The sequence below is a fragment of the Phasianus colchicus genome, chromosome 20, assembly GCF_987193195.1.
Source record: "Phasianus colchicus chromosome 20, bPhaCol1.hap1.1, whole genome shotgun sequence".
Lineage (NCBI taxonomy): Eukaryota > Metazoa > Chordata > Aves > Galliformes > Phasianidae > Phasianus > Phasianus colchicus.
In genome coordinates this window covers 10,366,398-10,381,243 of record NC_143455.1, presented here as the reverse complement: position 1 = coordinate 10,381,243, position 14,846 = coordinate 10,366,398, and the positions used below count along the sequence as shown (strand labels likewise).

The 14,846-nt window shown below is 47.3% G+C and overlaps 1 protein-coding gene and 1 long non-coding RNA gene across 3 annotated transcripts; one reads left to right on the top strand and one right to left on the bottom strand.

Moving 5' to 3' along the window:
• The first annotated feature begins 237 nt into the window (after window positions 1-237).
• On the top strand, window positions 238-5,998 carry LOC149915382 (uncharacterized). 2 transcript variants are annotated; one of them, XR_016459075.1, is made up of 4 exons: window positions 238-374; window positions 3,275-3,382; window positions 4,275-4,398; window positions 4,524-5,998. It is a non-coding gene; the product is annotated as an uncharacterized LOC149915382 (long non-coding RNA). The 2 variants fall into 2 exon arrangements; XR_016459076.1 differs by having other exon boundaries at window positions 4,204-4,398.
• A 2,021-nt stretch (window positions 5,999-8,019) lies between these two features.
• TOB1 (transducer of ERBB2, 1) lies at window positions 8,020-12,399 on the bottom strand. The gene is made up of 2 exons (XM_031598691.2): window positions 12,077-12,399; window positions 8,020-9,958 (listed from the first exon to the last, which is right to left on the bottom strand). The coding sequence occupies exon 2, from the start codon at window positions 9,822-9,824 to the stop codon at window positions 8,847-8,849; it is 978 nt and encodes a 325-aa protein (XP_031454551.1). The 5' UTR covers window positions 9,825-9,958; window positions 12,077-12,399; the 3' UTR covers window positions 8,020-8,846.
• Between the last annotated feature and the right edge of the window lie 2,447 nt (window positions 12,400-14,846).

The window sequence follows — 14,846 nt, the reverse complement described above, 5'->3', positions numbered from 1 at the left end:
TTAAATGTCCCTGGGTCTCCTCGGAAAATAGGCAATGTCAGAACTGAGTGCTTTGGGAAAGTCACACCAAAGGCTCATGGTCCCCATCTCCACCTCCACGTTGCTCGCTTTCTGATTTCACTGGAAGATATTCAGGTACACAGAGTTCATTTGTGCTGGCAGCAAAACTCCAAACCCAGAGATCTCCGACCAATGTACAGTGTCATGTACACAGAGCACATTACCACAGCCCACACGTGGTGAGGAAAAGTGTCACTGGTGGCTAAAGCAGAAATATCTCAGGCAGTGAAGGCTTCCCCCTCCGGACCGCCCTGGAGCTGAGCATGGCTTCCTCCTCCCGCGCTGAGCTGCAGCGATGGAGCATCATCTTCTCAGTAAGTGTGGGTATTCTTAGACTAATAGGTTCCACAAATTGCTTGTAAAGGAGCTTGCTTTGCCTGAAGCACCTACTTCTTCTCAAGCCTCCTGTGATGCAGTGTAAACCAGGTTGCTAATAAAAATCAGTCTTTAATTTGCTTCCTGAAAACAGCTGACAAAATACACGGTTTATTTGGGAGTGTCTGTACACTCTTCTATTTCTGTCCTTTTTATTCAACCTCAGAGAGCAGCAAAGGGAACTGCGAGTACAGAGAGAGACAGCCCTGCCCTGAAGAGATTACAGTCTCAATCAGATAATGCACTGCAAATTATACGTGGTGAGGCACAGACCTCAGACAAGCTGAGTGGGGAGTAGGCTTGCTTTGGGAAGGAAACTGGGAAAAATAAATTTTAAGGAAGACCTTGCAGGAAAGTAGAAAGAAAAACTGAGGAAAGGATCTAGGAATATCAAATGGATGAGAGAGGCTGTACTGCAGAACACTGAAAAAAACTGAATAGTGAAGATGAGATCTAGAGCCTATGTTTCACTTACTTTGGGCACCAAATTTCACACGGTGCTTACACTTCTGTTAATTGGCTAACATCACCTCCACTAACTCATCAAGGCTATGTCTTTGTCTGTAGGCTCAGCTGAGCAGGAATAGGGACAGTGGGTGCAGCACCGTGGTGCAGGGAGGGCAGTGCCAGATGTAAGAGAGGCCAGGGCAGGGAGCCGGGACATGGTTTATTAGGGCAGCTGGCACACTTGGAAAAACTAGACATGCTTTCAGGCACATCAGGCTTCCTTGGGTCTGAAATAGAAGCAATAACCTTAGAGCTAAATACAGGTTGAGAATAATTGTTCTGAGTTAGACTTCATTATATTAATGAATTAGGCAATTTGAGAGAAAGGACGATTGGTTCCTGTTGATCAAAGGGAGGATACTAGCCAGAGGACAGCTGATAATGTCATTTATGGCACAGAGTGGGGGCGAGAGAGAGGAGAATAATTATTGCCTTGGGATGACTGGCAATAGCAAAAATTATAGTGTAATATGCAAGCAATATCTGTGTGATTTTTATATCCTAGAGTCAGGAATTCTAGTACTCAGATGGTCTTCTGAAGTTTTGGAGAGCTTCCTTAAAGGTTAGGAGTGAGAGGTCAGAGACACGGCGGCTGATCTGCCTCTGTGCGTTTCTGTCCTTTACCATTTCGTAGGAGTTAATTTGGGTTGGTTCCCTTCAGTTGTTGCCACTGCCAACTGCTGGATCCACAGTGCAAACTGCACACAGTACAGGAGAGCAGCAGACAGAAGGGCGGCGGTGGCATCAGTCGTTCGGTATCACTTAGAGATCTGATTCAGTTAAGCAGCTGCAGATAACTGCCAGCACTCATGAGTTCATCAGCATCCATTTTTCTATGGCGGGCCAGTCCCTGGGAGCCCGTGACTTCCTATGATCTAAATTTTTACCTAACAGTTAATAGAATAACAGTTGTATAGAAAAGCTTGACATTTCTCAAATTTATTTACATTTATACCCAGAAGGTGAGTTGATATGGTGCAAGGTTGATTATTATTTATAGTTAGCTCATCATTTCTAAAATACGCTTGGAGGCCAGGATCGGAGCTTCTCCAGTGATTCGGTTTGACAACACTGGCAGAAGTCTTTAAGGACAGCACTGTAACTTTCTAGAAGACCCAAATGGAGAACATTGTTCTGTATTGCGCAAGAATGAAATTCAGTTGTTCTCAGCTAAAATATGATCTCTGGCTGAAAGCAGTTAACCGCTATAACATGGGATTCACAGCATGTGCAGGGCAGGTAACTGCCCCAGGCATTAACGTTTTCAACCGCAGTCAGGAAAATCGGCACTCTTCCCACTGAACTGTCGAACCGAGGTGCTGTGTACAGCCGGCCAGTACTGAGAGATGCAGACGGACTGAGAACCTGTTGGCTTCAGAAATCAGCTGCAGTTATCTACAGCATCTGAGACTCAGCAGGGAGCTAAAGCTCAGCCGTGGGCTCAGAAGTACAGAAACCACTTCTGGCAAGGCTGAAGCAATGTGCTGCAACTGCTCAGAGTTCACAGCCAGCAGCAGAACCTGGTAGCCCCGTCTCTGTGCTTGCTTGCAGGATGCTTAATATTATGGTCTATTGAAAATCAAAGGGGAATTTGTTTTAGTTTGTAAAATCTGTATGCAAGCCTAATTTTGACCAGCAGCAACTTCAGTGAGTAGGCTGGTGTAACATTTTCACATGATTTGTACTGGAGGAATATATACTTCTATATCTATAGAAACACCCACAGAAATTCTTTTAAAGAATCACAATAGTTGGAATGTGAGATCTCACAGCTCTCGAGGCTTTCTGCTCCAATGGTGGGTGAACCAAACTCCAGAGCATGGACAATGAGAATTAAGTGCTTTACTTGTATATGCATGCCTTACTTCTAAATGGAAGGTCACATACCTTAACTGAACTGTACAGCAGAGAAGACTCAGCTAAAGGCAGTAGAAGGGGGGAGCAACAGGTCAACCTCAGATGTTCCTGTGGCTAACAGAAGTCGGATAAAGTTCAGCAGAATTGACAGCAAGAAGGCAGTGATAGCCAGCAAATGTCTAACTTGAATTTCAATGGTAATAGAGAAGGAAACCAGCACAGAAAAGGGCAGTGACTCACCCAGAGGCAGAACTGAAATGCGGGTGCCCAAATTGTCATCCATTGCACCACATTCCTCACTGAGCTGCCACCCCTTGTTCCCACCAACAGGACTAAAACCTTCCAGGCTGTGGTATTATTGGGCACGGCTGTCCAAGCAGCAATTTCACCCAGTTTCATAAGACTGCAACAATCAAATGTAATTCTTAACTATATTCTGACATCCAGTAGTTCCTTGTGCTGTCTTTCCATACAGTGAAGTGGAGCCAGCCCAGGGGAGCTGTGTGTGTGCAATGTACCCGAGACAGGAAGGGATGGAGCCAGGATCTCCTTCGCAGCCCTCACCTTAGGGCTGGCAGTGGAGGTAAGGGGATCTCACTGGAGATACCTGAGCCCTTCCAAAGGCAAGCAGTTTTTCTTCCTTTGTTTCTGCATCCATGGCTGCTGCAGCTGGGCTCGTTCTCATTTGCTGCAGCCTAGGACTGTGCCCCTCTGCCACTATTGCTGTACTTTCCATCACATTACAGGAATTATCATATTCTGCCAAGGAAAAAAGGTGAGTTTCCAGGGTTGTTCTCAATCGCATTAGTCTTGTTGCTATAACCCTCTCAAAGAAGCTTCTCCAAGAAGGTGCTAAACCGTAATTAAGGCACTGCATTCCCAGAGATCTCTTTTGTTTTATGCTATGGGTAATCTTTAAGCTAAGGGGAACGCGGAACGCAGCTCAATGAGCTCCACGAGGGCACGGAGCTGAAAGGCTGTTGGAACGTAATGGTGCCTCTGCTCTCAGAGGAGGAGAGGATCTCTGATGTTGGGCCTCTGAAGCGCTCAATTACCAAACAAAAACTACGAGTTCCCTCAAAACTGCAGCCACCAATGCTACGGATTGTTTTCAACAAACAAAAGATGACAGAATAAAGGATGGGGGTGGGGGATGCCAGCACTGTATGCCAAGGTTTTTCTAAAAATATTTTACACCTGCTATTCGTTGTGCACACTGATCATATTTTGTCTGTGAGGTAAAGAACTTGCAGTGCCAAGGGGAACGTGGTTTATGTTCCTGAAGCCTTAATGCTTTTTCCCTTCTGCGAGGCAAAACTCCTTACTACCTTCACTAAATAAAGCCAAGAGGACAAAAGTCACACACACACTGCCACAGTAACAGTTTAACCATTCCTCTCGCAGAGCTTTGGAAACAGTCCCTTCAGCAGGATTTTACTGCTCTGGCACTTCAATTTAGCAAACTTTTTATGCAGCTCATGAGAGGAACGGAGCCAACTCTGTACACTCAATTTAAATCAACTTGCTGATGGCAGAAAAAAGAATGCTGAACCGTCGGTTTGCTTCATCTGCTCCAAAACTACCAACACAAACTCTGAGGTATTTATTACTGAGAGTTAATAGAACAGTCTGGGGCACGAGCTCAGTGAATGAACTCTGGCTTGATCCCACGCCGGCTGAAAGAGCTGATTTAACAACTAGTTGTTTGGTTCCTTCTATTTCAGAGGCGCGGCAGGACGGTCTGCTGCCGCAGGCCGCTGTGTCCGTGGTGCAGGGAGCACAGAGCTGCTGCTGGGCGTCTGCCTGCGGCCTGCAGCAGGGCGGTACAGCGATGCTTCGGAGCTTGCTGATTGTGCACGGTGAAGAGCAGGGAACGATCCTCCTGTGACTCGAACTACAGTTTGTGTAAGTTGTGACCGTTTTCTTGAAGCTGAGAGAACCACAAAAACCTGCACTCACCGAGACTGCGATGCCAGCCCAGCCCACGGCCCCCAGGTTCACCGCCGCAGGTGGGCTGTGGAGAACATGTGTGGCAACCAAGCACGATGCCTTCTGAACTCGGCCCACGAACTGGCAAATTAGTATAACCTTCATTACAGTTGTAACCTTGTCTTCGTAGGGTAGCAGGCATGGCTCAGGTCTGTCAATGAAAATAACCACATCCATTTAATTTCGGCTACTACAAGGAGATCCAGAGTGAGCTCTGTCGTTCATCCACACAACGCAGCCCAGACCGTAGCTGTGAAGCCCTCCCTGCCCCACCGCGCCAAGCAGCCCCTGAACTCAATTTCACCGATTCCCCCAAATTTTCAAAAGGAATCAACTTGTGCTGAACTGAGTCAGCCTTACAAATGAAAGTGCTGCCATCCCTTATCAATCGCTGCACCAACACTCGAACACTAACCTTGTTTTAATATAGCATGATTGTTTGAAAAATTCTTAAATGGAAAAGCAAATTAGTATAACCTTCATTACAGTTGTAACCTTGTCTTCGTAGGGTAGCAGGCATGGCTCAAGTCTGTCAAATTCCACAAATCTGGCAGATTTAATAATTACTACTTTAGGTTTTGTGCTCTGTTTAATTCTCATTGTAGAAAAAATGGATATTTTATCAAATTAACCAGACAGTGGGAAAAAAAACAAGCCCTGGTAACTACTGATTTTGACATTTTATAAAACCAGAAGAAATACCTTGAAAATACAGCCTTGCATGGTTGAAGAGGTCCATACAAAAGATCGGTGTAAGCGATAACTACTGGAAGAGGTAGGTGTGCTGCAGTAAACGTGGGCCTCCAGCCACTCTGACACTGACATGGCTGTAGTCAGGGTCTGAGTCTGGTTCAGGTTCAGAAGTTGAGCAGAACACTATTGCTACTTCAGACTGCTGTAGGGATTGTTTTTGAAAGTCGTGCTGCAGACTTGAAACGAAGAGACAAGAGACAAGACGCACCCCATGGGACGCGTGCTTACAGCATCGCCCTTTTCTTCACTGAAATAAAGGACATCTTCTGAGGCTTAACTGGCACCTGCAATTTTAAGGAAGCAAACTGCATGTTCACAAGACAAAACACAAAAGAACTCGCACAACTGTAGCAATGCTTCCTTTTTTCACCTTCACTCCTTTGGGTCCTTTCTCTGAAAGCAAATGTGCTTACCTGAGGGCACTGGGTGCATGCAAATCAGACAAGAGGTGACTGGGCACTCATTTAGAACAGTATGCTGCAAAGTCAATGTTTGAGCTAACAAGTTCAGCTCTAAGCTTTAGTAAAAGATGATAAATAAACAGATGAAGTGGACTGAACAGAAAACAGTAAAAGCTTTAATTTCTAGAAGGAGTAAGAGAACACATTAAAAATGTTATTTGCATTCTACAAGAGCACCAAATGCTTTTTCTCCAGATTGTCTCCTTGCAAAGCACCATAAACAACCCAAGAAGGACAAAAACCTGCTTATTAAGATCTGCTTTATATTAGGAGGTGCTGCTGTATGCAGACACATAAAAAAATAATAAGCATCTTTTTTTTCCAGAGTTTTCTCCCAGCAACGACTGCCTTCGTTGCAGAGCTGGTTATGGTGACAGTGAACAAATCAGAATGGAAAGAGGGTAGTACTGCTGAATGACCTTTAAAACAAATGATCTTAGCTTAAATCACAGGAACATAATTACAGAACACAGCCTCCACTATCACAGCTGCTCAACCTCTTTGCCAGGTTAGCGATTACTACGTTGTAATTATTAAACTTACAGGAGCCTTAAACTTTAGCCATATAAACAGAGTAATACACAGATCAAACACTCTCCACCTTTCGATATTTTCAAAAATTATACACGGTTCAGGGGCCTTTTAGAAGCAAAAGCACACACTTAAAATTAGTGATAACGCTTTTAAGTGCAGCTCTGCCCACTGATGTGCCGTTAGTGAAAAGATAAACCAGATGGCAAACTCAATAAAAAGCAGCAGACAGATGAATGCCTAAAAAAACGTTCACTCCACTATTGCTTTGGAATTGGTTGTCATGGCATTACAAATTGATAGCACGGTCAGCCTCACACCTCCAACCCAGCCATTTGCTAGCGCAGTACTTCTTCACAGCTCCGCTCTGTCCAAAGCAAAGGCCTCAGTGCTGCAGAAATATGCTCCTCCTCACAGCACAGGTTATTTTGCACCAAATCTCTGTTCCACTCCCACCAAACCGGTAGGTGTGTGTGTGGCACTGGGACAACTCACGCCTTTCATAAAAGCAAGCGCATCAGACAAGCAAAGAACGATCTGCATTCTCAAACACCAATTTCAGAACCGTGAAGTTCAGACAATTTTAATACTGTGCTCCTTTTGTAGCTCAACATTCACTGTTGTGAGCCAAAGCACAGCCCTCTGAGCGTGCATCTTCTCTTCGTACAACTGGAACTGGAGTGGAAAATAAGCTGCTGGTTAAGAGTTCAGCATTAAGTAAGCAAGTTTCTGTTCCCCATGACAACATCTGTTAGCAAGGAACACCATTCGTCAAAAAGACAGAAAAGAGAAAGGGATGCCATGGGAAATCTGGTTTTTGTCACCTTCTGAGCTCCGTGTCCTCCCACTCACGTTCATGTTTTGAAAACCTATTAAGTTAAAATTGGTAAAATCCACTAGAATAAAAACCTTGGATTGCCACATCGTTGTTGCATTACATTTCTCATTTTAATAGAGGCATATAAAATGGAAGTTTACAATGAGTGCAGTAGCTGTACATCAGCACTTTTATTCAGCTGAGCTTCTGAGTTATTCATCCCCAGTACAGACCCAGAACGCTGATGCATTGTCTCGGACCTCCCGAGATAATGGCTCAAATCCACGCTGCTTACACAGAAAGTGAGCTTCACTGAATCACCTGAGTACCTTCTGGATGGGTCACGTCACACAGTAACTCCACACTCACACCGCACGGAGCCTTAACTCCCAAGGCAAAAACAACGAATCGCCTTTCGACTTCAGTGAGCCACAGCTACAGAAAACAAGCAAACGTTTGCTCGGTCACAGGCAAGCAGTCCGTCAGGCCGTGTGCTTTGTCAGAAGCGTGCCAGGTAAGCAACCCATTATTGTGGTGCATCAACACGGAACCCTTTCCATCGTCCTCTGTGATGCACCAAGTCACTTCTTTGCACGATGAGCTCTGAGCACACAGTGAGCACAGCACTGCGACCGCAGCACAGCAGGAGCACAGACCACAACAGCCGAGTAATTTTAAAGGATTTTAATACAAACTTAATATAAACTATTTCAGTCCCTCTTAACATGTAAGACACTGACTCAAAATACTTTTATACCTTTTTTCAAGTATTGCACAATGTAGGTACAAAATTAATATTTACGATTACATTTTCTTCCATAATATATAGCAAAAATCTTTAAACTTTTAACAGAAAATACAATTTGTGTTTCTTTTGAAAAAAGCAAATATTTCGTACATTTTTGATTCCACCACTAAGGAATATTCTGTACACAACTTTTTATATTTTTTTTAGAATCGATGTCTTTAAGATGGATATCTTACAATTTCAGTAAAAAAAATACAACATGAAGCTGCTGCAGCTGTCACAGATCACTGTAGTAAAAAGATATAAATGCAATACCATGTTGTAGAAACAATATATATACTCTGATATTTTACAAACTTTGTACTAAATTAAATTATACAATTAGAAAAAGACCAATAAACCCACTTACTAGTGCCAATTTTTTAATATATATATACATATGTTTGCGTGCATATATATATATACACACAAAAAATTAGCCATGTCCTTGCTATATCTTAAATACTGTAAGAGGCCATATTTCGAGAGTATATTTTTTAATGTACAGTCAGTATAAAATAATTTTGTGCTTGGTTGGCAAATGAAAAAATGATGCATGTTGTATTTCTCTAACCAAGCTTGAATGTATTCATACTACAAGCCTTAAAAAAAAAAATATCTCAAGAGGTGGAAAAAAAGATACACCCTTGGGTACGTGCATTTTTACTTGTACAATAGTATTTACTTGTATGTCACTTCTGCTTTATTTTTAGTTAGCCATAACTGGCTGAAATTGCTGGTTAGAATACTGCATGTTGTTTAAACTAAAATTCAAGCCATCCACAAAAGACTTTTCATTTAGACCTCCATAGGCTGCAAACATATCAAAGGCATTACTGTACTGGAGAGGACTGAGGTTAAGGGGGCTGTCACCAGGAAATACGCTACCGGTGCTACCTTGACCCTGCATGTTGGGGAAAATAAACTCCTTTGCATTAGGAGAAAGGGCAGAAGTCTTCTGCTGTTGTTGCTGCTGCTGCTGATTGCCTAAGCCAAGCCCGTAGAGAGAGTGCATGGAGGAGGAAAGGGCTTTCTGCTTCAACAGGTCATTGACATTCAAGCCCAGGTTGGTGGGAGAAGTGCGGGCGACCTTGTTGCTACGGCCGCTATTCTTCATTTTGGTCGAGCCAAACTTGGTGGCAGCAAATGTGGCAGTGGTGAAGGTTAAAGGCTGAGTGGAGCGGGGCATGAAAGTTGGGCTCACAGCAGCAGAGTGACCAAAGGGAGGAGAAGGAGAACTAGACACTGAAGATGCTGGGTCACTAATTGGCATGAACACCTGGGCCTCTGGGTTAAAGCTGTTCTTGATTTCCTTATCCAACTCACATCCATTTTCATTATCATCCACATAAAGCACTTTCACTGGTCCCTTTTCACCAATTTGGTATGAAACCTCAAATGGGTCAATCCAAACACTAAGATCCTGAGGCAAGTTGCCACGAACATCATCAATGTCCAAACCACTCTCTTTGGATGCTTGTTCTATGACTGGGTCCACTTTCTCCCCTATATGTATACATCTAAACCCTGATCCTTTGTATGGCTTTTCTGGATACCAGTGCCCTTCATACTTCTTCTTAAGAAGTCTTTCAAGCTCTTCACCAAAAATGTTGACACGTCGTCTGGGAAGCTTATTGTACAAATATGAAATAATAAAATTGAGTGCTACTTGGATTTCAAGCTGCATAGCTGCTATGCCACAAAGGTGTAAGTCTGTTTCAAAACACGAAGAAAGTGTTCAAGATGCCACAGGGAAACAAAATTTCCTTCAAAGTGCTGATGCTAGTTGATTATTATCCTTCACCTTGAGTGCTCTTGTTCCTTTAAGAAAAAACAAAAGCAAACACATCCAAATAAGGAAAGGTAAGACCAAGGTTCAAGGCCTATTCTTTCAGCTTCACTTTCTGCATAAAATAGGTTATGTTTTAAGTGAAAAAACCCCAAACTATTTATGTTTGTGCCTGCAAAAGCTGAGGGTGTCAGCTACGTTCGGTTTGACTTCCAAACAACCCTGCAGAAGATGCACCAGGCATGTGTTTACATACGCAACACGGGGCATTTCAAAATAACATGAGCTTGCAGTTTAGTTATTCACAAAGCAGCAAGTGCAATTCTTAAGACATCACAGGACTGCCAGGTCTGTCAAGGGTTCAATTACCAACCCGCATTTGGCTGATTTATAGAACTCAGCTGCAAAATTTAGCACTGGACTATTAGCTGAGACTGGGAGGTCCTGGGTTGAGGATCATTTATCACTTTGAAGTTTGCAAACACAATGGTCACGCCGTAAGCTGCAGATACAGAAATATTTTCAGTTGCTTTAGAGAACTTCAGACAAGAACTACAAGTATGCAACACAGTTCAATTCCAAGGCAGCCATCCGCACAGACTGCTGGAATTATGCTGTGCACTCTGCTGCAATGGTGAAGTTGCATCAAGCGAAATGTCCACTGTTCATATACAACACTTCTTGCTTTCCTCAGAAGAGCTAAAATGATAATGCAGGCAATGCATACAAAATAGGAGCATTGATTTCCTGCACTGGCAATGGCCGTGAAATTAATTACATTTTTTTCCTACATATTATTCCATTACATATTAAATATACATGCTGCATTTTCTACAGTCCGGATTTCAAAAAGCTACAGCCAACATCGGAGCCAACGGGGCTTTTCAGAGCTCCAGTAAAAAACAATCGCCCTCCTCCTTCTCCAGGACTCCATTTTATATTTAATATAAAATATGGTTGTTGGTCCTTTGAAGGACAAAAGAGAAAACAGCCATCTGAAGTTAAAAAGGGGCAGAACGAGGTATCAGCACACGCTGCAAAGGAGAACCTGCAGCGCTCCAACAGGGCGCCCAGCCCCCAGGGACACCTTGGCATACAAAGTTCCAATGAAACAAAACACGTCTATTTTGTGAAACGCCCAGCACGAATTTCAATTAAGGGTGTGCTTTTCTGCACTGCATCGCTAGGGATAAAATTCAGTGTGGCTGTCAGTAAAGATTAGAGAAATCAAAGTCAATATCAAAATCCCATTATAAAAAAAAAAAAGCTTTGTATTTACGCTGTTGTTTCCTGCTCCAAATAATCTCCTTTAAAGGCTGGAACCCTGTTTCCAAGCCACTTGCACTCTCCCCAAGATGGTATGGAATATGTGAAAGCCTGCACGATAAGGCGACCTTTAAACGTTTGCTGGATCAGCACTGGGTGGGGATAAGGAAAAGATCAAGGGCAAACAGAAGATATTTACAAAAGGGACACAATCGGTGCAGAAAAGCTGATTGGGTGGTTCAGAGGGGCATTTAAAAATGATTTATTAATCCGTCTGTTTTGTTTCCCCGCCTCCGCGTCCCCTTAGGAAAGCAACGAGCCTTTCAGGGCGCACCGGGAAGCCAGCAGCCCCGGCGGGCAACGAGCGGTGCGGGGCGGTGCGGGGCCGGGCGGTGCGGGGCGGGCAGCCCCAACTTCTGCCCCTGCTTAGAGGACAGCGCTCCGACGGCCCCGGGCCGCAGCGGCGTTACATAACAGGCGGCTGGGGCTCATTAGATTTCTGCTCACGGCCCGGGGAGCTCCGGCGGCGGCGGCAGGAGGAGGAGGAGGAAGGGCGCCTTCCAGGCCCGTAAGGCAGAAAGCGAAGCCAGGTGCGCGGCGCGAGGCCCGCTCCCCGCGGCGCAGCCCGGAGCTCAGCGGTCCTGCGGGCGCTCCGTCGGTCGGAACGCCGCCTCCTCCCCGCCGAGCGCGGCCCCTCCCGGCCTCCCTGCCGGCCCCGCTCCGCGCGGGTCCCGCCGCCCCCCGCCCGCCCCGTCCCGGCCGTGCCCCCCTCGCTCCCGGCCGCCGTCACCCCGCGGGGCCGCGCCCGCCGCAGCCCCCGCCGGCGCCCGGGCCTCCGGGGCCGCCCCGCCCTCGACGAGCGGCGCCCCACGAGCGGTACTCACCCGGCGGGGCGCGGCGCGAACGATCCCGGCGGGCTGCGAGTGCTGGGGGCGGCGGGCTCAGCAGCCGGCCCCCATCTCCGAGAGCCGGCTGCCTCGGCGAGGACGGGAGGGGAAAGAGAGACGCGAAAAAAAAAAAAAAAAGAAAAAAAAAAAGAAAAAGAAGGGGAGGGGGAGGGTTGGAAAAAAAAAAGGGGGGGAGGGAAAGGGGGGGGAGGGCTGCGCTGCTCACACCCCCACGACGGGCGCGCTCCGCCGCCGCAACTGCGCTCCTTCTGCTCCTGCCCCGCCGCGCGGCGCGCCCCTATATATGGCCTCCCTCGCCCCGCCCCCCGCCTCGGCCCCGCCCCCGCCGCACACCGCCCGCCTCGGCCCCGCCCCCGCCCGCCGGGCCCCGCCCCGCCCCCCGTCCTCCCCCACCGCCGTGGAAGCGCCGCTCTACGTCAGCGCGCGCCTCGCCTCACGGCAGCGCTGCGTCACGGCCCGCGTCAAAGCTGCCCTCGTCAAACCCTGCCCTCGCGGCCCTCGGCTCCGCGGGGAGGGGGGAGGGGCCCGCGCCGAACTACAGCTCCCATCACCGCCGCGAAGACCCCGCGGAGCTGGGAGCCGCCGATCGCGGCCCGCTGAAGGCTCGGGCGCCCCGCGGCGCGGCGCGAAGCAGCGCGACTCCTCACAGCCCTCCCGCGCCGCCGGGGCTAAAAATACTCCCCGCAGGTAGCAACGGCGTGCGATTGGCTGCCTGCCCGCCGCGCCGCCTCCCCATTGGTCACTCGGTATCGAGGAGGACGACGTCAAACGCCCGTTCGAGGGGAAAATGTCCCGGGGGGGCGCGGGGCGCTGCCCTCGGAGCGGCGGGGCGGGGCGGGGCGGGGAGAGCGGTGAGTCCCGGTGCGTTCCGGTGTTTGTCGAATAATAAAGCGCTTCGGCACCGCCGGCACGGGACCGTGTTTGGAAATGTCGGAAGGAATGGCGGCCCCGCGGCCTCTGCGAAACCCGGCGTCATTCGGGTGCATCAGCGGGCGCTGCCCCTCCGGGGATGGCGGCATTGCAAGCAACGTGAAAATCCCAGTTCGGGCTGCAAATAGCCGCTGCTTCCTATTATTTTTATTATCCAATATGTTATCTCACTGTAAAGGTTTGCAGAGCGCTGTGACTGCAGGCGGTGGCACCCGGAGCTGCGGGACCTGCGGGCTCCCGGCGGGCAGCGTGGGCATTGGCACCGCGGGGACGCGGCAAGGCAAATGCCGGGCTTTGAAAGGAGGACGTGGCAGTCCGCTGGGGACCGCCAAGGCTGGGCGAGTGTGCGGACCACACCTGCCGCTGCAGCCAGCATTCAGCCGCGAGCTCTGCGCGGCGGCAGCTTTGGTGGGAGCGCCGCGCCGCCTCGGAGGGCCGGGTGTGCAGGTGAGGTTTGGGATGCGGCCTGAAAACCGAGTAACAGCGCTGCTGAAAATGAGCGGCTGTGAAAGACGAGGCTTCCTGCTGAATGGCCTTAACGTGAGCATTAGAGCCGAGTTAAACGCACAGAGCTAATTCTTGTATAATCAAGGCTGCTTGAGACGCTGTAAAGCCGGAGATGTGCTCTCCTGTGGCCCACGTGAAGATGCTTCTGATGAAGATGCTTCTGATGAAGATGCTTCTGATGCGGTCTGTGCTGCTGGGGCGGCCCGATGCTGGAGATGAGTGATTGCCCTGTGAATTAGGCTGCAGGCCGGCAGGAATCAGGCCCACTTCTGGGGCTCCAAAGAAACTTTCAGTTCATCCCTTTTTGTCTGAAAATCAAATTCTGACTTTTAAACTTCGGCAGAGCACACATGAAAGAGAGGTGCCAAGCTGTGGTAGTGTTAAATTAGTAGCACTTAAGAACGAAGTCTAATCCAGGATCAGCGGTATTCTTAAAACCTCAGCTGGCTCTCTGGTGCACAGAGGTGAGAATGGGGCCTGTAAGGTTTTCAGGCCTTTTGATTAATACTCAGCAGTAGCAAAAGGTGCCTCCCCCTTTACAGAAAAATCTTTAAAAATGCAATCAATACAAAATAACAGTTCCTGCAGCAAAATTGTACTCAGGATGCCAATTCTATTCAACCAGAAGATTCATCATAGATATATGTACATATTTCTATTTTTTTCCTGGGAGACCTTGACACTTCCTCTCCCCAGCAGAACAAATCAGCAGAAGTATCTCAGAGAATTGCAGGGAAGCAAGAGGGAGATTAGGAGACTTTTAACCCATGTTACCCTGGCAGGGGTTTCATCTCTTTCTTCACAGCTGTATCCTGCAGTGGCTGTTCGACGTCAGCACCAGAAGCTGAGCTGCAATTTCTAGGCTGCATCTCTGCAATCTAATCTGGAGCGCCAGATCCTTAAAGTAATTGATAGCACTCTTAAAATCTAAACCAGTGTGATGTACTGATCAATTTAAAATACCGTTTATTAAAGGAACTTTAAATATCCAGGATTTTTTTAATAACCTACATCAACATAGATGAGAATTTAAGAGAAGCACAAGCACAGCTCACTCTCATCACCCATCTTTGTCCTTTTCACCCTTTCTGCTACGTGAATGTTGTTGACCCCTACAGAATATGTAACGTCTATCCTGACAGCAGATACAAAGCTTTGTAACATAAGTTCCTAAAAACAGTACAACACAATTCTCTTTTTAGCATGGAAGCCTGGGCTTCGGTTTTAAAAAGCTGGGAGGCTTTTCCCCTTGCATTCATCCCTCTCTAGCCCAGTTTTGTCCATTTGCTGACTTTAATGTGTGTCCCAA

What these genes read in the sequence shown, in the direction of transcription:
- TOB1 (XM_031598691.2), bottom strand. Translation starts at nt 9,824, where the DNA reads ATGCAGCTTGAAATCCAAGTAGCACTCAATTTTATTATTTCATATTTG.